Here is a 23,297-nt window from a genome sequence, read left to right as displayed (position 1 = left end):
AAATCCCTGACAATACACATTTAAAGGATCACTATAGGGTCCCTATAGTGCTAAACCCCATATAGGTGACTTGCTCTCCCCCCCCCCCCCCCAGTCCTCCTATAAAAGTTGAAAGCTCACCTTATTTCCAGTGCCTCACCGGTCGGCTGTCGCTGGTTCCGCCCACTTTGTGAAAATCAAAATGGCAGATTTTTAGCCAATCCAATGCTGTCCCATAGGGAAAGCATTGGATTGGCTAGAATCGGCACTGGGGCGGGCCAAATGCAGTTTTGGCCAATCAGGACCTCCTCATAGAGATTAATTAAATCAATGCATCTCTATGAGGAAAATTCAGCGTCTCCATGCAGAGCGTGGGGATACTGTACGGCAGGGCTGCTTACTGTGCAGCACTGAGCCAGGATGCACCTCCAGTGGCCATCTGAGGAGTGGCCAGTTGGAGGTGTCCCTAGAGGCAATGTAAACACTGCCTTTTCTCTGAAAAGGAAGTATTTACATGAAAATGTCTGATGTCATGTTCTGGTGACTAAAGTGTCCCTTTAAGTGAATAGCCCTGAGAGACTTAAACTGCTCACAAAGTATTAACAGACTGAAAATAAAGGCTTACCTCTGGTGTTTGTTGCCATGTCTGCCACTTTCTGAAAGGCGTCTAGAAACGCAGCCGCCGCCACGACAGTGGTCCTAGAACAGAATTAAATCCTTTTTTAGATTTCATGCCTCATAGCAGGAGAAAGGGTCTCATTTATCAGATACGACACGACCACCTTAAACAACCGGCCCATCTTGTCTGCCACATATTACATCTCACATTGCCTGTACCTACGTCTTTACTATTCTCAAAACGGAAACAGTATTTCATTATTGCTCATACTTCCAAATATGTACAGCAGTGGTTCATGGGACATGTAGTTCAGTGGTATGAATGCTGGAATAAAAGTTACTAGGGAAGCCAACAAAGGCAGAAGACCAGATTCTTTTAGTTTGTCGAAATGTTAAGTTCATGTTTTTCACGAGGGGAGCTAGTGAATAGGACCTAGCACTGGCAATCTGATTCAAGTCGAATAAAGATAAACAAGACAACCGCGAAGTTATAAAAAGACAAGAAAGAACACAATAACAAGCTCATCTTAATGTAGTGGTTATGGTGTCTGGAGGTCCTGGGTGCTGCCTTACTATAAGAGGTTAGACTGGTAGCGGACTGCTAGGGTGAGCGCTGATGCTGAATTGAGACAGTCTCCCTGTACGGTCACTTGAATGAGAAAAAAGGCTATGTATGGGTTTACGGAAAACCGAACTACATGTCTCAAGGTTGCTGTCTAACCAGTCACGTACGGTAGTTGAGGCAATGGATTTCTTGCATTTTTCCCCACAAACACTTTTCCCATCATCAAGATTAAATGTTTTTTTGTGGTTTCAGATGTTTAAATTATAATCTTACAGGTGAATTTTTGACCTTTGTTTGTCCCTTTAAACCCCCGCCCCCCTCCCCCAGCTGCCCCATTTTAAAGCCTATGTATACATCCCACCATGACTCTCCAGAAAAGCTGACTCCTTGATGTAACAATGAACACATCATGTCTCTCTTATTAGAAGTGTAGGAACGCAATGTAAATCCCAGGCACAGTACCTCTGGTGTAATAATACACAATGTGTTCTCTGTACGGCATGAATAATTCATAGTTTTCGTAACGTGGAAATTGCTTTAATATATATATGCGCATGATGACCAATAATGCAGAATAACTTGTTCCAATTAATTCTAGTATATCTATTTTTTTTCTGTTCGATAAAATTTAGCTTCAATCTTTGTATTCATTCTAACAAACCCCCATTACTTAATACAAATGCCTGTGTTTTCCTTGCACTAATCCATATCAGTATATGTGTCTCTCTAACACGAACTCCCATCATCCTTAGCGTGGTAATTCATTATCAGCCAATCGGCTTTGAAGTGGTTTAGCCTAAATAAATTACGATATGACAGAATTCCATTTCATTTCTCAGAAGTCCATCCATCAATTCCCCACAAGGAAATATTAAGAGAAATAAACTAGCCTTTTGCAAAATATGTGGAGAAAACGCCTGGTTCTGAGGCACAGTTCTCTCGAAAGGGTTAATAATATTTCAAGTAGCATCGGCTGTTAATATTTGCATGTCCATTAAGAGCCAATTCACCAGAACTCTGCACATTGTAAGCAGATTTACTCTATAATCTCGGAGAATGAAATTTAAATATTTTGCTCAAACAGCTGCAGAACAAGAAGAGGGAATTGTGAGCCAATAGCGGAGTCTTTTTTCTCTCGCTTTCTTATTTGCTGTTCTTTAACCTAAATCAGGTCTGCGCTACCCAGCTCTTGTTACTATGGTAACAGATTTGCCTATCTTTTGTAGCGAGCCCCTGGTTCACACAGGGGGAGAGAGAGAGAGAGAGAGAGAGAGAGAGAGAGGGGAGGGTTCAGCAAACCGCTGTGTAGAGAGAATTGCGCACGAAAGACGTCAGCCTGCCCTCCTGTCTCTAAGCACCCTGCCTCCCCCTACTCTTAAATGTGTGCCAGAGTTAATAAGCAATTCCTTTAACACTTTAGCTGGCAAATTCCTAGGGCCCAAAATTTATACTGGTGCCCGGTGTTGGTTGGCAGGATGTACTGACAAAATAACAGAGATGGGTAAAGTCAATGTTTTATCTATTTGGATGGACGGCCATCGTGTACAAGCAGAGAAAGATAGGCTTGTGACTTGTCTGTGAGGGCTAGCGATGGATGCTGAATCTTTAGGCTATTCGGAGGGATGCAGGATTATTTGCTGATGCGAAAACTCAAAAGGATTATTTATGAAGGATAAAAAATAATATGCGTCCTCTTACGAAGGTCCTTAAAACATTTCTTTCCCTTGGCCTACATCTATGTAAAATTCCGCACTGTGTTACATAGTATTTACACGGTTTAAGCCAGGCTTTTCATAAAGAGCAGCGATGGTCAATTGTGGTACCCCAGAGGTTTGCCAAGTATATTTTTCATGATGCTCAGATAGGCCTTTTTTCATGGATGAATGAAGTGGTTTAACAACTAGTCACAGAGGTTCAGGGACTACAGACATAAGTAAATACATCTTCTAGATCACAGGAAATCTTGATGCCCACAAAGAGACCAATGTATACACAGATTTAATTTATAGGGTGTGCATCCAGGAATTCATTCCCTTAGTTATTTTTTAATTTTATAGAATGTGTATATTTATAAGCGGCACACTCCTAGCGTCATTAATTCTACAGCCTACTGTAGCTGTTATGGTGCCTGGATTGCCCTAGTGCTCCTTACAGAGTATTTAGGCAAAGTGTTAAGAATGATCTGACAATTTACTCATGTCCAGTCAGGCTCCCACTACTACCTGTCCTGGTCATCATGTGCAGCGCTGGCTGATTGAGGACATCAAGTGAGCGCTCACAGCCATTGAGGGCATCCCCACAGAACCAGGCCTAATTTAGTGTCAGGAGCTTCTGACAGCAGGTGAGGAGTCAGTGGATGCCCAGCGAGTCGCTGGTAAGTTCTCAAACTGGTCTTAAAAGGTTCATCTGCTTACTTGGCAAGGGCACCCAGGTACTCCTTGCAATAGAACCACTACAGAGGGCTATAGTGGTTGGGGTGATTGGAGTGTTCTTTTAAAAGGCTTTGTGTGTGTGGACTATATGTGTTGTTTAGCTGTAAATGTTTTACTGGTGAGTGATGTTTTTTGGTTGAGCATGGCTTGCTGTGGTTGTATGTGATGTGTGGGTGGTTGTGGCTGTTTAATGCTCTGGCTGTTGTGTTTCTGTGCAAAAGTAGTTGTGAGTGTGTAGCTTTGAGTGATGTGTGTGACTGTGTGCGTGTTGATGAGCATGGACAAGGCAGTGTTTCCAGCTTCCCCACTATTTTCCGTGTAATAAATGAAAATTAAATACATTGGATTTTGCTAATTTTTCCTTCAAGTCCAGGACTACAATGGATCATTTAAATAGATCTTCACCCATTCAAGGCGCAGACCACAAGCTCCTTTGTAGGAATAAGTGAGAGCAGGCCTGGTCATGGAGATATTTATATCTTCTCGCCTATGTTACCTCCCATCCTGCTCAACGGATTGGCCACATCTAAAATAAGGTCGTCCCCGCATCCTGCGCAGATCAATTTAAGACAGTCAGCTCATGCCTGGAGCAGAATAGCAATAGATTAAAATGCTACATTTTCTCATTCACATTAAATAATTTTACCTTGTGGCCAGGTTTCCCAATGCGTGGATGACAAACATTCTATCCATCTTCAGATTTCCTATGATTAATAGGATTCCCCCCCCCCCCCCTTTCTAAAGTAATTTGCTGCTACCTCACTCATTTCTAATTAAATAATACAGATAAAATGATCGTGTTTAAAAATATATATTCACTTTTCTTTTGCTTATGATTCCATCACTGGGGTGCCCTTGAAGGCTGTTACATTCCCTATCCCACATTGGAAAATTTACACCCCGAATGTGGAAGAGAGGCCTAAGATAGGACAGGCCTGGGTCAAAGCAAGCGCAGTTGAGAGTCTGGTGAGAAGCCTGAAGCCTGGGACTCCTCAAGTTACATCCACGAAGTTCCTGGACACATGCAGCAGACTGCACACTTGATTCATTGATAAAAAAAAAAAGTCAAAACTTCACGTATCGAGCTACAGTCCTTGGAAAAGACATCCAATATCTGACAGAAATAGACTTCAAGCCTGTCTTGTTAGGAGCCCTTCAAGAGGTGAGTTGTCATTATTAGTCTTGAGAAGCAAAACGGAATTTCTGGCATAGCGTCTGTCATAAGACCACAACTCCCATCATGTAGGCAAGTTCCAATCCAATAATGGCCTTGATTTAAAGTGGCCTAACAATATTTATTTTTTCCGTCCCCCCGACTCTTTGTTTCCAAAATGTCCCCCCCCATTGAATCTTTTGTTCCTTTCAATTCACTTTTTGTTCCTTGATTGCGGTGATGTATGTCTTACCAGTCCACCGCCAAGTTCTAGAGCCTGGCAGTGAAATATAAAGTCACTGCCTCTGTTTGCCCATGTAATGCGAACACAATCATCGCATGCCCAGCACGTAGGGGCAAAGCTGTACCGGGCATGTGCAAAGAAGAACTAGAGAGCATCGCAAGAAGAGGGAGGCAACAGGCACGTAAATATTATGAGAAAATGGGACGTTACGAATCTAGATAGAGGAAGCAGAGCTAGCCTCAAGCTCCATCCACCTTTTTTCAATATGTGTCTATTTGAGGAAAAATACATAAAAAAAAGTAGTCCCTCCTTTCCCTTGTGTATTTTACAAGTAAAATATCATAAATTAAGAAAGAAGAACAATAGATTTGAAAAGAGGAAAAGAAGAGGAATTGACAGAAGAATAGTAAGTTTGGTGTCAGACGTTTTAATTTCTTCAAATTAGAAATGATTCGGTTCGGATTTTTTTCCTTTTCAAATGATTTATCTACTGAAGTCCACATATAATAAACAAGATAAATAATTGGAAAGGTTTTTCTAACCTCATGGAATAAGTTTGGGTCACTGTAACATCACAGCATTTAAAAATCACTACTTTTCAATAGTCTGAAAGCTCCTGTATTTACTAACTTTGACATAACAGGGAAACAATTTGATCGAGTTTGCAATGTATCCATCTCTCCTCATCTCTCTATACGCCGACTTTGTCAATTTGTAATATAAGACATAGAGTACAAGGATAATGTGTTTGAAGAAATGTAAAAAAAATAAATAATATATTATATATATATATATTTGAATTTTATCATTTAAATTTCCTTTTTCTATTTTTTTTATTTTGATGACAGCACCTGTTTAAGAAATAACATTATCCAACAGAGAATAGTACATCGACCTAAAAGCAGATGGTCTTCAGGTTCCACTTGAACAAGTTTCCTCAACTACAATGAAAATGTGAACGTTGTGTCGGGCATTAGCAATACCAGCTAAGCTGTCCGTGGGCTGGGCATCTATGTCTCATCCGTATTAATATACTGTGCCCAGCCATGCAGACATTTGAATTTGCAATTTTTGTTGCCATAATACGTCTGTAAACGAAGGTGAAGACATTTATTTTGTAGTTACAAAGAATTAATCTTAAGGTCTTTCATTTTTTTTTAAACCACCACCTCCAGTACCCATTGTCCTAATTTTTTTTTTTTGTTGGAAGTGGGCAACTTTTTTTTTTTTAAATAAAAAAAAATATGCTTTTGGCCAAAAATAAGACAAGAGCCTTCTTTGTACCCATGGTAAAAAACAAACAAAAAAAAAAAAAAAAAACAAACACATACTTACCGAAGTTGGGACTGCAACTTTCCAGCTTTATTTATAAAATCTTCCCAAACAGGATAACTCCCCTAAAAGAAAAAAGATATAAAACAAAAAGAAGTTTGTTACAAGTTAATCTCTGACTCTTTAAAGCCCATATTCATTCAATGCAGTGAAATTGTCAAGAGAAATAACCCTCCCTGGTCACATCCCTCTCGTGTGTTAATGTGTAATTTTATGCCACTTGTACAGGCTGGTGTTAGCGCATTGACATTTGACCTCGGGATAATGGTGCTCATTCATTAGGCTCGGAAATAAACCGAGAGAGGATCCATTTCATGCATTTGAATGGGACTTAGTTGCCGGTTACATACTCATAAAAGGCACTTTGTAATCCATGCTTGTTTTTTTTTTTTGTTTTTTTTTTAAGAAATAGTTACAAAAGTACAAATCACCTTTCATAGCCAAAAAAAAAAACCCCAAAAAACTGTAAGTGCTTCCATAGAATCGCATTCAATGACTGAAAACCAAATGTACCTTAACCAAATGCTAACTATGTATACAAAACACAGGAATTCATTTCCAACTTCCAAGGTTATTAAGAGGTTTAGAGCAATACACCTGCCCTTCAGATACAGACATCTAAACACAAACAGCCCATGTGGCATTGCTAGCTCTGAACAGGTCGAAAACACAAGTATTTAAAGAGGATATTTCGTCCACAAACCATGAGGCAGACAGGGTCGGCTTGAATTAGACCTAATAATTGAATGTGGGTATGCTGCAAAGTCATCATCAAATTACAAATATATATATATTGCAGTTTTCTGCAGTTCCACCTCGAAGGTAGCCGCCGCATCTGTCCCATACGTCATTATAGCACAATGTGCAGCTGCATGGGAGAAATTATTTGATCACACCGATCACAGCGGTGGCTCAAAAGGAAACGGCACCTTAAAGGAGATTGTTTTTCTTGCCAAACAAAAAAAACCCTGTTATCATAATCACAATTGGCATTAATCGTTTGAGGGCACAATAGCCGAGCACTGAAAACTATTTTTAAAGCCAGATTTACCATAATGCACTTGATCCTATTTATAAATTAACCTTTTGTCCTGTTACTTTTGGTGTAGTGTCTCATTAAAGGATCACTATATGGTCAGGAACACAAACATGTATTCCTGGCCCTATAGTGTTAAAAACCACCATCTAGCCCTCCTGGGCCCCTCAAGCCTCCATAAATATAGTACTGTATTCAAGCCTGAAGCTGTAAATCTGCATGCTGTTAGACTCAGAAACACAAGCAGTCTGCTGACATCAGTAGAAGTGGTAGCCTGATCCAATCACAGTGCTTCCCCATAGGATTGGCTGAGACTGACAAGGAGGCAGGTCAGGGGCAGAGCCAGCATGATTCAAACACAGCCCTGGCCAATCAGCATCTCCTCATAGAGATGAATTGAATCAATGAATCTCTATGAGGAAAGTTCAGTGTCTGCATGCAGAGGGTGGAGATACTGAATGTTTGGATGCATTTTAGGCAGCCATGACCCAGGAAGGATCTCTAACAGCCATCTGAAGAGTGGCCAGTGAAGTTATCACTAGGCTGTAATGTAAACACTGCATTTTCTCTGAAAAGACAGTGTTTACAGCAAAAAGCCTGAAGGTAATGATTCTACTCACCAGAACAAATTCAATAAGCTGTAGTTGTTCTGGTGACTATAGTGTACCTTTAATTGTTAAATCGCCCCATTTTAAAATATTGTAAAGTGCTGCGCTATATTAATGCTAAAATAATAGTAAATATTGAATCAAGAAACCGCTCAACCAATGGCTTTTAACACTGAAAACAGAACAAACATGCAGGTCGATATCTGCAAGCACTGCATACGACAGTTTCTTTAAGCCCATACCCGGTCCTATCCAGTAATAAAGTAGTCAGCTCTCCCACACCTACACCGTTCACCAATTCTGATCAGACCTTTTGTGGAACACTAGGAAACCTTCAGTAGGAGTTGCCCACACTGCCTTTAGATTGCAAGCTCTGAAGATCGGGATCACAAAGATTAATGTATATTTATCCAGTTGGTTATACCTTTAATTCTGCGTGCGATCTAATTTTCTCACTAAAAGGATAGGACAGACTGATGTTTTATAAAAAACGACTAGAGAATAATATAAATTCCTTTTGGAAGAAAGAAAAATAAATAAATAATCCTTTAGAGAGTGTTGGCTCATTTGAGCAGGATCCTCATCAACTTATTGCTCCTGTAACATTCTGTAATTGTCTCATTTATTGTAAAATTTTCCCCTTTAGAATATTGTAAAGTGACATGTATAAATGTCAATATTTATAATAACAATTCAGTACCAAAAAATGAGAATGTTAATTATAATTTTGGACCAGTGGATTTTCAACCAATTAAGAACTTTTTACTTGAGGGAAAATCCATTTCCATAGAGAGGAAAAAAAAAAATGTAATTAATTTTTGCACCTTTCACATTAAAAATGTGCAAAAGTCTTATCAGAAAACATTGTTCTGCTTCATTTCAGATGGTTCTGCATTTGTGAGTGTGATAAAATTGGCAACAAGTCAATTTGAGGACTCTTGTACAAAAGACTTTTGCTTTTACAGAAAAACATTTTTTACGGGGGCGGGGCCAGTCTGCCGAGCTGGACATTCACAAGAATGATAAGCTCCTGCAAACTTTTAAACATTAAGCCTCTAATTCTAAGAATATCGACCTAAAAGCAGACCGACAGCAATGGTCCTTGGTGCAAAGGGGGCACTGGATCCTGGAGGATGAATCTTCGATGCCCCAGTTGGGGCCTACTCCGGCGGTGAGTGAGGCGGACGGCCGCTGCTCCACTATCCTGCCTAACAATGCCTGACCTGAGGCCCAAACCTGAGTGGAACCGGCCCTGTTCCTCGACCCCCCCTTTTGGACCGGTGAGGGTGATCCCGGTCCTCACCCTGGGACCTCGACTGCTGCAACACAACCAAGGCCCCGCATCGATACCACCCTGATCGGCAGCCTGAGCACCTCGTCCAAGATGGCGGATGCCATGTGCGCTGAAGATCTTCTAGTTTTATCAGTAACCAGACATGATAGAGCTCTGTTCTGATGTCTTTATTAGTATAAAATGGTGCAATCTGCAAAAAGTTAGGCACCTGCAGAACATTGTTAAATCCTTACCGTGAAAGCCAATCTAAGAGAATGTATTCATGTTATATCACTGAACCAATGCATTTTATTTTACTATACCAGCACTAGTACTGAATATCTTCTGCTTGTATAACTAAACACTGTACCCAACATGCTTCATGCCTTTAGCTTGTTTAAAAATATAAAAATGTGCATCTATCTTCGATAACCCCAAATGTTGAGCAGGGTAATATGCCTGAGGACTGCCGTTGGGATACCGCAAGCCTCTTGTAATCTTACTATGCACTGCAAAAATACACAATTAAAAAAAACAACATTTTTTACTCCATGCAAAATCATTTCATGTACCGCTTCTATGATTGTCTATTCAAATTTTTTATTTTTTTTTAAATGGATTTATAGGCAAAGTTCCTAATGTGGAGCAATCTCCATAAATCTATTAAAATGTTGATTGTTCCACAACGGAGGTGGTCTTCCACTGTTCAAAACACTCTGCAAAGTTAGCTGCCTCATCGTATTTACCTTTATTTCATCAACAGTCTGAAATCTCTTTCATGTCAAAGGTGGTTTTAGTTTTGGGAAAAGCCAGAAGTCGCATGGCGCCAAATCTTTTAACAGATTCTTTACCATCTTTGAAGCGTTTGTGCCACACTTATTTGCGCTGCATTTGTTGCATCATTCCAGAAAGCCTTCTGAATTGTTCAAATAGTTTCCGTGGAGGAATGTTGAAGCTTGATGCAGATTCGTTGCAATCATTTTGAATGCGACGTCCACACAGTACACATGCTCACTCAACGACGTCTAGCGCCCCCACTGACTAGTACAGTGATGTTGTCGCCGTTCACGCATGCACATTCCAGTTCACTCTCCATGGCTGCCAGGTTACATCGATGTCACGCAAACCATTCTCGTTATATTAACAATAGCTGGACTTCGTACATCCATACTTGCATTTTTAATCCCCCTCTCTCCCCATTTTTAGAAGGATTAGTTCACAAGACTAAATTCCACGTTTTAGTATTTTCATTTTGTGTTCTGGAAAATGTCTTATCTTATTATTATGTACCTTTTTGTGATAGGTTACCAGGAATTCTAGTTAGGGCAATGTCATGAATGGACTGGAAACAAATGATATGGAAACAGAAAGTAGAGTATGCATTTCATGGCAGTTAGTTAATCATTGGTTTTGCAGACTTGACAGTCAAATTAACCCGTCCTCTGATTTGGAGATCACACCTCACCTTCCTTAGGCCCAATCAATTAAAGTCCCAAAAAACACGTTGTTAATAAAGTAGTATATTCAGGCCTGGCTAAACACCTTGTTGTAGGCAATGTATACTAATAAGAACTGTAAACAATGTTCTAAGTAGGTGTACTAAAACCTCTGACTGATACAGTGTTTTACATTAGAGTTTTACAGTGTCTCAGGTTTCCACTGATTGACTGTCACCCAATATTTGTAAAGGGTTTTATTTACGTACGAACAGACTTTCCTTTACTGTGGAGTTAACATTGTAAACTGTGGAGTCATGGGAAATTGAAGTCAGGCTAAAAAAAAATACATATACATCTGTATATAAAACAACTTTATTAAGCCCTGCATGACAGGTGGTGTGACATATCTGTCCCAAAACAAATGGAGGCGCCTATGCAAGTCCTTGCTAAGAAAAAGGGTTAATTTCTTCTCTCAGAGGTGAATCTATTCTGCAAGATGGAAAAACAAAAAAGGCGACAATGCTGTTCCATTAGGATTTTATCAATCACTGTTAGTTATAGGTAACCTATAATCCCCCCCCCAATTTTTTTTTTTTTGGAGGGGGTGGGGACTATTGGTTCCTTCTCTCCAGTACCCTTTGCTTAAAAAATTTAAATAAACATTAGCTTACCTCCTCTCCAGTGCTGGGACTACCCCACTGCAGCTGCCCATTCTGCAGCTTCTGTAATCCATTGGTTCTCACAGAGAAGCATTGGATTAAAAATGCACATGCGGGCCAGAATGCCACGTTCCTCCAATCAAATGCGGTTATAAACAGCACTAATCCAGGACCAGGTTTTACTCAGTTCTGTTGAAGGAAGCGCCTCTAGTGGTTGTCAGGAAGAGGTGAATTTAACCTAGTTTCACAATGCAGGGTTACAGGATCACTGCACCTAGACTGCTTCATTGAAATAAAGTGGGCAGGTTGACTTTAGTGGTGTTTTTAGTGGGGTAACCTTACTGAAAACCTTTGTTCTCAACGTTAAAGTAACTTGACGGGGCACACAAGTACAAGCAGGAAAAACCTATTACAGCTCACTGTAGTGTGCAAAAGGTCCATGGGTCTAGTCTCAAGGCATTCTGTTAATCTGTTTTTAACTGGTTTAAAGGGTTACTATAACCCCATTTTGACAGGGGAGACATTTTTGGTGTAATATGCCCTATTGGCCACTATGGAGAGGGGTCTCCTTCTCAATTTATTGTAAAAACTTGCAAAAAAAAAAAAGACTAACCTGGAAACCAGCACCGGGGGAAGCTCCCGGAACTGCTCTTCAGCGTTCTCTCATGTCGTCACTGGGGCTCTAAACTGGCTCTAAAACTATCGAAGGGAGGGAGTGTTTTTAAAAAAAACAAAAACAAAAAAAACCCCACCAAAGTGGAACAGAAGGAGGTGGGAGGGCATGCACAGTGCGTGGGAGGGGGGGGGGGAGGGGGGGGATTTCTATGACTGATGTGATGTTGCAGTTTTTATGCACAGAATTAAAATTGGGCAGTTCGGAACAGAGTTCTAGGCTGCCAATGTCATGGGTGCCGAGGGTGCAACTAACCCGTCAGCAAACAGCGGCAAATATCTCAGTGTGTGCAGTGCTTCAGGCTGCAACACTGCAACCATGACCACTTCAAAACACTGAAGTGGTGATGGTGGTTGGAGTAACCCTTTAACAAAAAATTGTAACTTTCTCGGTCACCCATGGCACACACTCTCAGCAGCCGCATGGTGTATTACTAGTCTGCCTTACTGGTGGGAATACCACAAGGTCCCTTGGAGGACAATGGCAGGCTGCAAGCATTGTGCTAATCGCACCCAATATCCTCTGCCTATCATTCATCAGACTGGACACAGTCACACTAGATAACGTGGAATGTATAATACCTACACTATCAGTGCAGAGGGGGCATTCCCCAACAGTGTGACCGACAACAGAGGGACTGCGCCCATAACCTCACTGCACCATAAGTACAATGAGCTGTTGTGGTTATGGTGTTTAGTGAGCTCCGAGTAAAGTAGCCACTAAACCATTATTGAGCAGCAAGCTGCTGTTTGCTGTGTATCAGTTCTGTGATGTAATTCCAGTAAAATACAAGTTTAGCAGGCTAAGATTGCCACAAGGCATATGTATGTATATGTGTTTGTAGTATCAGTTAGTTAATAACACGTAGCTAAGATACTGTCATCACTGTACTGACCAGGTGCAGGAATGTAAGAACTGGAATTACGCGTCCCTCTCCTTTGTATCAGATGAGCCACGTGGTTAGACCGGATGGATGAGTTTAGACTCTATTCATTAAATAGGTTAAGGGTATGTGTGGGTGTAGTTAATTGTGGGAGGAGCTACAGTGCTATATAAGGAATGTACTCTATGTATTCAGTACTCAGACTTTGCTGTATTTTGGTGACGCTAGTCCCTCTGAGTCCCGATCGGTGATCCAATAAAGAATCTCTTCCTTCCTGAAGAAACCTGTGTCCATCTCTCTGTGCTTGGCTTCCGTCAGTTTCTCCGGTATCATTTGGTGCATTGGCCGGGAAGCTCATCGTTCAACGGTAGCTGAGAGGCAGAGGCGTGAGACGGTCTATCTTTGCCCACGTTCTCTACGGCTGCACCCCTGAACTTCTGCGTGGACCTCCCTTCGTCTCGGCGCCACTGGTCTGTTGTCCAGGAGATCATCGGCCTCTACGTGAGAAGTGCTGGGGTGTCCCCGTCGATGAGTGTGAACTCAGGTTCAGGAACGAGGAGGTAAGATAACTGCTGTTTTAGACGGCAGGACCCGCTAGGGGTATACCGATTGTGCGGTAGGCCCAAAGGGGTTTTTGAATCTGTATCTGCCCCCTCTGTCGGAGGGAAGGAGCGAAGGCGCACCGCTCGATCGAACGCTCTTTAGTCAGACCGTTTGATTTGGTTAGTCAGGCGGGGTCCTGGTGTAAGATAGCCCTAGCCGGACACCGGTGTCTTGTCTAGACTAGCGTTCTAGGGTGTATATTACGTTCGCTAGGTCGGAGGGACCGGGAGACTAAGCGGCGCCTGTGTAAATTCGGTTCGCTAGTTCTCATCCTATCTGGGCTAAGTGGGAAGGCGTGTAAATTTGGAACCCACTAGACTTTTGATAGTACGACTAAGAGGCGCCTGTGTAAATTCGGATCTCTAGCTCGTTGTATAGTGCGACTAAGAGGCGCCTGTGTAAATTCGGTTCTCTAGCTCGCTATGTATATGTGGTGATTGGGCAGTGTGGCTAACCAAAACGGGTGTATATAGTTTTAGGTAGTCCATTCAAGGTACTGGCCAATAGTTTAGTTGGGAATTGTAAATGTGTTAACGATTGTTTTAGTAAAGTGTATATCTTGTTAGATAGCGCGAGCTCAGCCGTCTAGCGAGAGTGTTAATAGTGTGTTGCTGTATTATAGTGCACGGTACCATAACCCTGTATATTTACTGACATTATATAATAAGTACTAATCATTGTCGTCCATTGCATGTTTTAACACCATAACCACTAATAATTGTATTGTGACCTTAACTTGTGCTTTGACCTATGCTAACCGTACTGTAACCGCTATTTGTAAAAGACGATGTTACTGGGGTGTGTTATAGACGGGTAATTCGTATATAGAGAATTATAGCGTGGGTGACTGTATAGTTACGCCAAAGGGCATAATATTGATTATATAGTGACTGGTGTAGCAGCTGTGTGTGTACGGGAATTCCCTGAGTGTTTATTGTTATTGTGTACGTTTCACTTGGTAACCGTACCACGTGGTGCTGTTGCCAGAGGAAACGGGTGTGACTGTTGAATAGTACGCGTGTATAGTAATCGTTGTCGACGACGTTCCACTGTTAAATATGGGTGCGTCGCAGTCAACGATTCCGGATCCCTTAGGATGTATGGTTAAGAATTTTAAAAAGGGATTCAAAGTTTGTGATTTTGGGGTTAAGATGTCCCCTGTACGTTTGGTCACTTTGTGCACTAGGGAGTGGCCTACTTTGGTTGCGGCATGGCCGCCACGTGGCAGTTTGGATCCAACTCTGGTACAGCGCTTACACGTGGCTGTATCAGGTAGGCCTGAACTTTACGGCCAGTTTCCTTATATTGATTGTTGGAGACAGGCCGTAAATGACTCGCCAAAATGGCTCCGGACATGCCACGAGGAGCAGTGTCGCCTCATGGTAGCTAGGACTTGTTCGTCCACTAGGACTGGTGTTAGGCCCATTTTGGACACGCCCCCTGAGTCCGAGATCCCTTTGCCGCCCCCTTACTTTCCGGTAAGAGGAAGTGACGCAAATACAGGAAGTCCTGTAACCCTTCCCTCATTACCCTCATCCACTTCCGCTTCCTCCTCCAGTACAGGATCCACCCCCCCTCGTACTAAATCTCCCCTTCCGGAACCAGAACCCACCCCCATTAGAAACGAATATCCTGATTTGGCACCACTTCAGACTTCCGGTCAAGCTTCATCTAGCTCGGCCCGAAGTGTTCTATTCACTACCTTTTCCCAAAACCAACCTCCCACATCCCCATACCCTATCTCTCCCCGACCGGAACCCATGACTGACGCTTCCCTACGTAGCCCCATCCAAACCCGACAGTTGACTGGTGCCCAACAATTAAAGCACTATCAGATGCCTCTTCGCCTAAATCCCGGGTCAGCTTATATCGATGCCGCAGGTCAAATGGCACACGCTGACCCTGTCTTCGTATATGTCCCTTTCACCACTACCGACCTTTTAAACTGGAAGACCCATAATTCCTCGTATACTGAGAAACCACAAGCCATGACTGATCTGTTCACCTCAATAGTACAGACACATAATCCGACATGGGCTGATTGCCAGCAGTTATTAATGACTTTATTTAACAATGAGGAAAGGACAAGAATAAATCAAGCAGCCATTAAAGCATTAGAGGATAGAGCCCGTGCTTTGAACCAAGCTAATCCAGCAGCATGGGCCGCAACACATTATCCCAACACTGATCCCGATTGGAACGTAAATGGTGCTGATATGGTTCAACTCAGAGCCTATAGAGACGCTATAATTGCTGGCATGAAAGCCGGAGGAAAGAAAGCCATTAACATGTCGAAGACAGTTGAGGTGATCCAGAAAAGCGATGAAGCGCCCAGTGTCTTTTATGACCGATTATTGGAGGCGTACCGCTTGTACACCCCCTTTAATCCGGAAGACGCAGACAATTCCCGAATGGTGAACTCCGCCTTTGTCAGCCAAGCTTACGGAGATATTAAGCGCAAGCTACAAAAGTTAGAAGGGTTTGCAGGTATGTCAATCACCCAACTAATGGAGGTAGCTAATAAGGTGTATATGAATAGGGAAACAGAAAGCAAGAAAGAGGAGGAGCGCAAGATGCGTAAAAAGGCTGATATGCTAGCGGTAGCGATCGCAGGCGTAGATAAACGGGGCCCAGATAGAGGCAATAATAGATGGAGTAGGGAGCCTTTGAGTAGGGATCAGTGTGCGTATTGCAAGGAAGAAGGGCATTGGAGGAACGAATGTCCGCAAAGAGAGCAGTACGAGAGAGACCAACCCAGGGCAGGCTACGGAAACTTTAGAGGCAGAGCGAGAGGTAGAGGAGGTCCCGGAGGGAGTAATGGTTATAGAGGGAGTAATGGGAACAGAGGAAGTGTTAGGGAAGACAGGTATATTCCAGCAGCGCAAAGGTCTCGCGATAGAGAAGGTAGGGACTTTGTAGGATTGGCTGACACGGTCATGGAGGACTATTGATACCGACCGGGCTCCATCCCCCTTGGTCGAGCGGAGCCTATGGTCGATGTATCAATAGGGGGGAAAAGGAGTGCGTTCATGATCGACACTGGTGCTGAACATTCAGTGGTGACTAATCTAGTTGCTCCTCCATCTGGAAGGACTATTACTGTGATAGGAGCAACTGGAAGAAGTGCTGAAAGACCGGTTCTTAAAAGTCGACTCTGTACATTGGGAGGCCACGTAGTAAAACACCAATTCCTTTATATGCCTGAATGTCCAGTCCAATTGCTGGGACGTGATATGCTATCCAAATTACAAGCGCAGATTACGTTCCTACCAGATGGAACAACATCTTTAAAGTTTAATGGACCTTCAGGTATTATGACTTTATCCGTACCAAAGGAAGAAGAGTGGCGACTTTATACAGTGTTGACTAGCCAAAACCCTAGGAGTGATGAGACATTGTTTAACATACCAGGAGTTTGGGCAGAGAACAACCCACCAGGACTGGCCCGCAATATTCCACCAATAAAAATTGAACTGAAACATGGGGTTTATCCAGTGAGCCTAAGACAATATCACATTCCGCAGAAGGCTAAGAAGAACATCCAATCCTATCTGGATAAGTTCATACGGTATGGTATCCTAAAATTCTGTACTTCCCCCTGGAACACCCCATTGCTGCCTGTTCAAAAGCCCGGCACAGATGAGTATCGACCTGTGCAGGACTTAAGAGCAGTCAATGATGCGGTTGTTAGTATACATCCAGTTGTACCCAATCCATATAACCTGCTTGCTTTAATTCCGGGCGGGGCTACTTACTTCACAGTTTTAGACCTCAAAGATGCCTTCTTTTGCCTCCGAATTGCCGCAGAAAGTCAATGTATTTTTGCTTTCCAATGGGAGAACGCTGTAACGGGCTCAAAACGCCAAATGACTTGGACAAGACTGCCCCAAGGGTTTAAAAATTCACCTACCCTATTTGGTTCAGCCCTAAGTCAAGATCTATTGGATTTCGAGTCCATCCCAGGAGAGTGTGTATTGTTACAATATGTAGATGACTTGTTGATAGCAGCAGTTACAAAAGAAATCTGTCAGCAAGCAACGCACGATCTACTACACATTCTCTGGAAGGCAGGATACAAGGTGTCTAGAAAGAAGGCTCAGTTGTGTTTGCCAACTGTCAAGTATCTGGGGTTCCATATCTCTGAAGGTCAAAGAATTATGGGGCCAGAGAGAAAAGAGGCTGTCTGCCAAATACCAATACCCAAGAATAGAAGACAAGTGCGAGAATTCTTGGGGGCAGCAGGCTTCTGTAGGATATGGATTCCCAGCTATGCGATACTGGCAAAACCTCTGTACGCAGCTATCAAAGGTACAGAGCACGACCCCTTCCTATGGACCCAAGAACAGCAAACGGCATTTGAAGATGTGAAGAAGGCTTTGATGAGTGCCCCAGCATTAGGTCTACCTGATCACACACGACCATTCTACCTGTATGTACACGAGCAAAGAAGAATGGCTGTGGGAGTATTGACACAGTACTTGGGATCATGGCAAAGACCTGTTGCCTACATGTCTAAACAATTGGATGCAGTGGCCAGCGGACTTCCACCTTGTCTAAGAGCCGTAGCTGCAGCCGCCCTGCTAGTAGCTGAAGCCGATAAACTCACTCTGGGTCAAGAACTTTATGTACGAGTCCCACATGCAGTACAGACGTTGTTGGATTACAAAGGAAATCATTGGTTTAGTAACAGCCGTATGACCAAGTATCAAGCAATGTTGTGTGAAAACCCAAGAGTGCATTTAGAGACTGTAAACACCTTAAATCCAGCTACCCTTTTGCCACAACCTACTGAAAGTCAACATGATTGTTTGGAAATAATGGATGAAGTATTTTCAAGTAGACCAGATCTTCGTGATTTTCCCATCCAGAACCCCGATGTTCAATATTATACAGACGGCAGTAGTTATGTGAAAGAAGGGATCCGCTATGCAGGATATGCAGTAACAACCATAGACAAGGTGATAGAAGCTCGGCCATTGGCGAAAGGAACATCAGCACAAAAGGCAGAATTAATAGCACTAACACGAGCGTTACAATTGGCTGAAGGTTTAAGAGTAAATATCTATACGGACTCTAAGTATGCGTTTTTAACCACTCATGCCCACGGAGCTTTGTATAAAGAAAGAGGACTACTGAATTCAGAAGGCAAAGAAATCAAGTACGCAGCTGAAATCCTACAACTATTGGAAGCAGTGTGGGAGCCGAAAGAAGTCGGTATCATACATTGTCGAGCGCATCTGAGAGGAGATGGTGATGTAACCAAGGGAAATCGGATGGCAGATAGTGCAGCTAAGCGTGCTGCTGAATCAGGAAGACAGGAGTATGTAGGGCATATAGCTGCTCTTATACCAACTCCACTGTCCCAATGGACTCCAGTTTATACAGCTCAAGAAGAGGAGTGGTTAAAGACTGAACCGGGAAAGTATCTGGAGAACAAGTGGTATCAGCTAGAAGATGGAAGAATAGTTATACCAGCATCGCTAGCGGTAGAAATTGTCCAAAACTATCATAACGGGACACATTCTGGGAGAGACAGTACTGAAGAATCTCTTAGAAAACATTTCTACATACCAAGATTGTCCAACTTGACTCAGGCCATTGTACGTAGATGTGTAACGTGTGCTAAAAATAATGCAAGACAAGGACCAGTAAAGCCACCAGGAGTCCAGTTTATGGGGGGACTCCCCATGTCCGATCTACAAATAGACTTTACAGTGATGCCTAAATCGGGTGGACATCGTTACCTGCTGGTAATTGTGTGCACCTATTCAGGCTGGGTAGAAGCATGTCCTACTCGTACAGAGAAAGCAGGAGAAGTTGTGAGATTCCTGCTACGAGAAATAATACCCCGATATGGACTACCCTGTTCTATAGGATCGGACAATGGTCCAGCTTTTGTTCATCAGTGCCTACAACAACTGACTCATATGCTTGGTATAAAGTGGAGGCTTCATACTGCATATAGACCCCAGAGTTCTGGTAAGGTAGAGAGAATGAATAGAACTATAAAGAACCAGTTGGCTAAAATGTGTCAGGAAACCCAACTTAAGTGGAACGTTCTCTTACCCATAGCTTTATTGCGAATCCGCAGTACCCCTACCAGAAGGATGGGCCTCTCTCCTTTTGAAACCATGTATGGGCGACCACCTCCCGTACTTGGTAACTTAAGGGGGGACTTGAGTCAGTTGGGAGAAGGAATTACCCGGCAGCAGGTTGTAGAGTTGGGTAAGACTATGGAGGAGGTACAGAAATGGGTACAAGATAGATTACCTGTGAATATTTATCCCCCTGTTCATAGTTATCATCCAGGAGATCAAGTGTGGATTAAAGAGTGGAATAATGTACCGTTAGGGCCCAAGTGGAGAGGTCCTTATGTTGTTCTTTTGTCTACCCCTACAGCAATAAAAGTAGCAGAAGTGACTCCGTGGATACATCACTCCAGGGTTAAACCAGCAGCAGTCGATTCTTGGCAAGTTACAGCAGATCCAGAGAATCCCTGCAAGATCCGGTTAAAACGCACTACTCAGTCGGAGTAACGAGGAATTATTGTGGATTACAAATTTTATTGTTACAGGTGTGAGTGAGAAGGCCATAATAAAGCCTGTCCGCTTACCATCACATAGTGTATAAGCCAGGAAAGTCTCGAAGGGACACCTGTGAAGACGAGCAGAACTCCATTCCCTGCAGCCCCTCACATCCTGGAAGCTGAGGCGCCATCGCACGGACGAAGACTGAGGATGACGGCGAAAGATGTGCTTTTGATAGTGTTTATTTATATGTGTTTTTATATTCAGGAAGGTAGAGGTACCGACACTCCTAGCTGTGAGGTATGCATTAAGACTACGAGAACAGGTAACCATATTTCCCAAACCCTAATTTGGCATTCACAATACGAATGTAAAGGAGATGTATCGAGATGTAGATACTTAAATATAGATTATAGTGTGTGCCATTTAGGAGTAGGAGAACCTAAGTGCTTCAGTCCGGAGTATCAGCCTCGTACAATTTGGTTGACTCTCAGGAATGGAGATCCTCAGGGGACCCTAATTAATAAAACGGTGTTAGAATCCGTACATTCTTCGGGTGTTCTGCTATTTGATGCGTGTAAAGCGATATCGAGTGGTAGAAAGCCGTGGAATGTATGTGGGGATCTTAGATGGGAGAGGACGTATGGGTCTAACGATAAATATATTTGTCCCAGTAGCAAAAATAAATATGTGAGTCCTAGATGCCCAAATAAAGACTATAACTTTTGTCCATATTGGTCTTGTGTGGGGTGGGCGACTTGGGGACAGACAGTAGACAAAGACATGATTGTTACTAAGTTGCCTACCAATCCATACTGTAAGTCTATGGAATGCAATCCAGTCCATATTCTTATAAATAACCCCGACAAGTTCTTAGATAAATATGGTAATTTATTTGGGTTTCAAATATACGGGACGGGTTTAGATCCTGGGACATTATTGTTTATAGGAATAGAGACTGATACGGTATCCTCCCAGACTCATCAAGTATACCATTCCTTTTACGAAGAGATGAGTATAGATAATAAGATCCCCCATAATGCTAAAAACCTGTTCATCGATTTAGCTGAAAGTATTGCCGGTAGTCTTAATGTTACCAACTGCTATGTGTGTGGAGGTACTAACATGGGAGACCAATGGCCTTAGGAAGCAAAGGAGGTAATGTCCGGTTCTGAGGCAGTTCAACAATTAATATCTTCACAAGCCGATTATCAGATGAGTGTTAGAGGTAAATCTGAGTGGAGATTAAAGACCTCCATCATAGGTTATGTTTGCATAGCAAGGAAAGGAATAATGTATAATACTTCTGTAGGAGAATTAACTTGTCTAGGGCAAAAAGCTTATGATGATGATACAAAGAATACAACTTGGTGGTCGGCTTCAAATGTCTCAGAACCATCTAACCCGTTTGCTAGATATGCCAATTTAAAGGACGTGTGGTTTGATCTATCCATCACATCTACCTGGAGAGCCCCAGCAAATTTGTACTGGATCTGTGGTAAGAAAGCCTATTCGGAGCTGCCACAGGACTGGGAAGGGGCATGTGTGTTGGGTATGCTCAAACCATCCTTCTTCTTGTTACCGATTGAAACAGGTGAGACTTTAGGTGTTAAAGTGTATGATGTGAATCATAGGAAGAAAAGGGGACCCATAGAGATAGGCGCCTGGGAAGATGATGAATGGCCTCCCCAGCGTATTATAGATTACTATGGGCCAGCCACGTGGGCTGAGGATGGTACCTTTGGTTATAGAACCCCTATTTATATGCTCAACCGTATTATAAGATTACAGGCGGTGGTTGAGATTATCACAAATGAGACATCACAAGCGCTCAATCTTCTAGCGAAGCATAACACCAGGATGAGGACAGCAGTCTACCAAAATAGATTAGCCTTGGATTACCTTTTGGCAGTAGAGGGAGGTGTATGTGGGAAGTTTAACCTAAGTAATTGCTGTCTTCAAATAGATGACGAAGGGCAAGCAATAGCTGAGCTTACTAGCCATATGGTTAAACTAGCGCATGTGCCTACTCAGGTATGGAAAGGGTACAATCCAAGTAGTTGGTTTGGTAGCTGGTATGAGTGGTTTGGAGGGCTTAAGGCAGTGGTAGGTGGAGTCCTACTGATTTTACTGTTGTGTCTACTCCTACCGTGTCTTATACCCTTAGTAGTTAGGTCTGTGCAAAGCCTGATAGGAAGTATAGCAGAGAGGAAGGCTGCTGCACAGATAATGGCGATATATAAGTATAAGGCTCTAGATCAGGGAGAACCAATGCAAGAAGATGAATGTTGAAGATTCACATCATAAGATAAGTCTGGTCTGGTTCATGGTAACCTGAGGTATATGCAAACCAAGGTTAAGTGATGCCTCAAGTAATTGTGAAATATCAGAGGCATCAAAGGGGGGAATGTGATGTAATTCCAGTAAAATACAAGTTTAGCAGGCTAAGATTGCCACAAGGCATATGTATGTATATGTGTTTGTAGTATCAGTTAGTTAATAACACGTAGCTAAGATACTGTCATCACTGTACTGACCAGGTGCAGGAATGTAAGAACTGGAATTACGCGTCCCTCTCCTTTGTATCAGATGAGCCACGTGGTTAGACCGGATGGATGAGTTTAGACTCTATTCATTAAATAGGTTAAGGGTATGTGTGGGTGTAGTTAATTGTGGGAGGAGCTACAGTGCTATATAAGGAATGTACTCTATGTATTCAGTACTCAGACTTTGCTGTATTTTGGTGACGCTAGTCCCTCTGAGTCCCGATCGGTGATCCAATAAAGAATCTCTTCCTTCCTGAAGAAACCTGTGTCCATCTCTCTGTGCTTGGCTTCCGTCAGTTTCTCCGGTATCAGTTCCACACAAATAAACTGCAGGAACTTAAGTTGATTTACAGAACACGCGTGTCTCTACAGAAGGAGCCAAATCGCTACATTTTTAATAATGAATGTGAGTCCTAACCTTTCCTGAATAGTTTGTGGTTTGTCATGTTTAAGAGACACAGCCAAGCTCCGTTTTGCACAGAGACAGTTTGACATTCTTCTATAGCAGTACAGACATTATGTTTATAGTTGGAATGAAAAGCAAATTGCAGAAGTTTGTCCCTCATAGCACGCCCTCTAACTGTGCTGCCATGGCAGGCCTTAGAATTTGAGATCTGTGACCCGTTGTCCCAGTTTATTACTCCGGCTAACATCACTTAAAGGAACAAAAACCATCAATCCATTGCCCAGTTCAGAGTGTTGCAAACTTGGCTGTGTATAGATCACC

At 42.6% G+C, this 23,297-nt stretch overlaps 1 protein-coding gene across 3 annotated transcripts in view; it reads right to left on the bottom strand.

Annotated features, from left to right (window-relative positions):
• MTSS1 (MTSS I-BAR domain containing 1) overlaps positions 1–23,297 on the bottom strand; it is a 172,584-nt gene that overhangs the window by 135,810 nt on the left and 13,477 nt on the right. For all 3 annotated transcript variants that reach the window (XM_063451082.1, XM_063451084.1, XM_063451083.1), the window contains exons 2-3: positions 6,327–6,388; positions 605–678 (exon numbers count right to left, since the gene is read on the bottom strand). In XM_063451082.1, the coding sequence (XP_063307152.1) occupies positions 605–678; positions 6,327–6,388 (136 nt within the window). The remainder of the gene's footprint in view (positions 1–604; positions 679–6,326; positions 6,389–23,297) is intronic.

Source organism: Pelobates fuscus, chromosome 4 (assembly GCF_036172605.1).
Source record: "Pelobates fuscus isolate aPelFus1 chromosome 4, aPelFus1.pri, whole genome shotgun sequence".
Taxonomy (NCBI): domain Eukaryota; kingdom Metazoa; phylum Chordata; class Amphibia; order Anura; family Pelobatidae; genus Pelobates; species Pelobates fuscus.
This window is presented reverse-complemented; position numbering and strand designations above follow the sequence as displayed.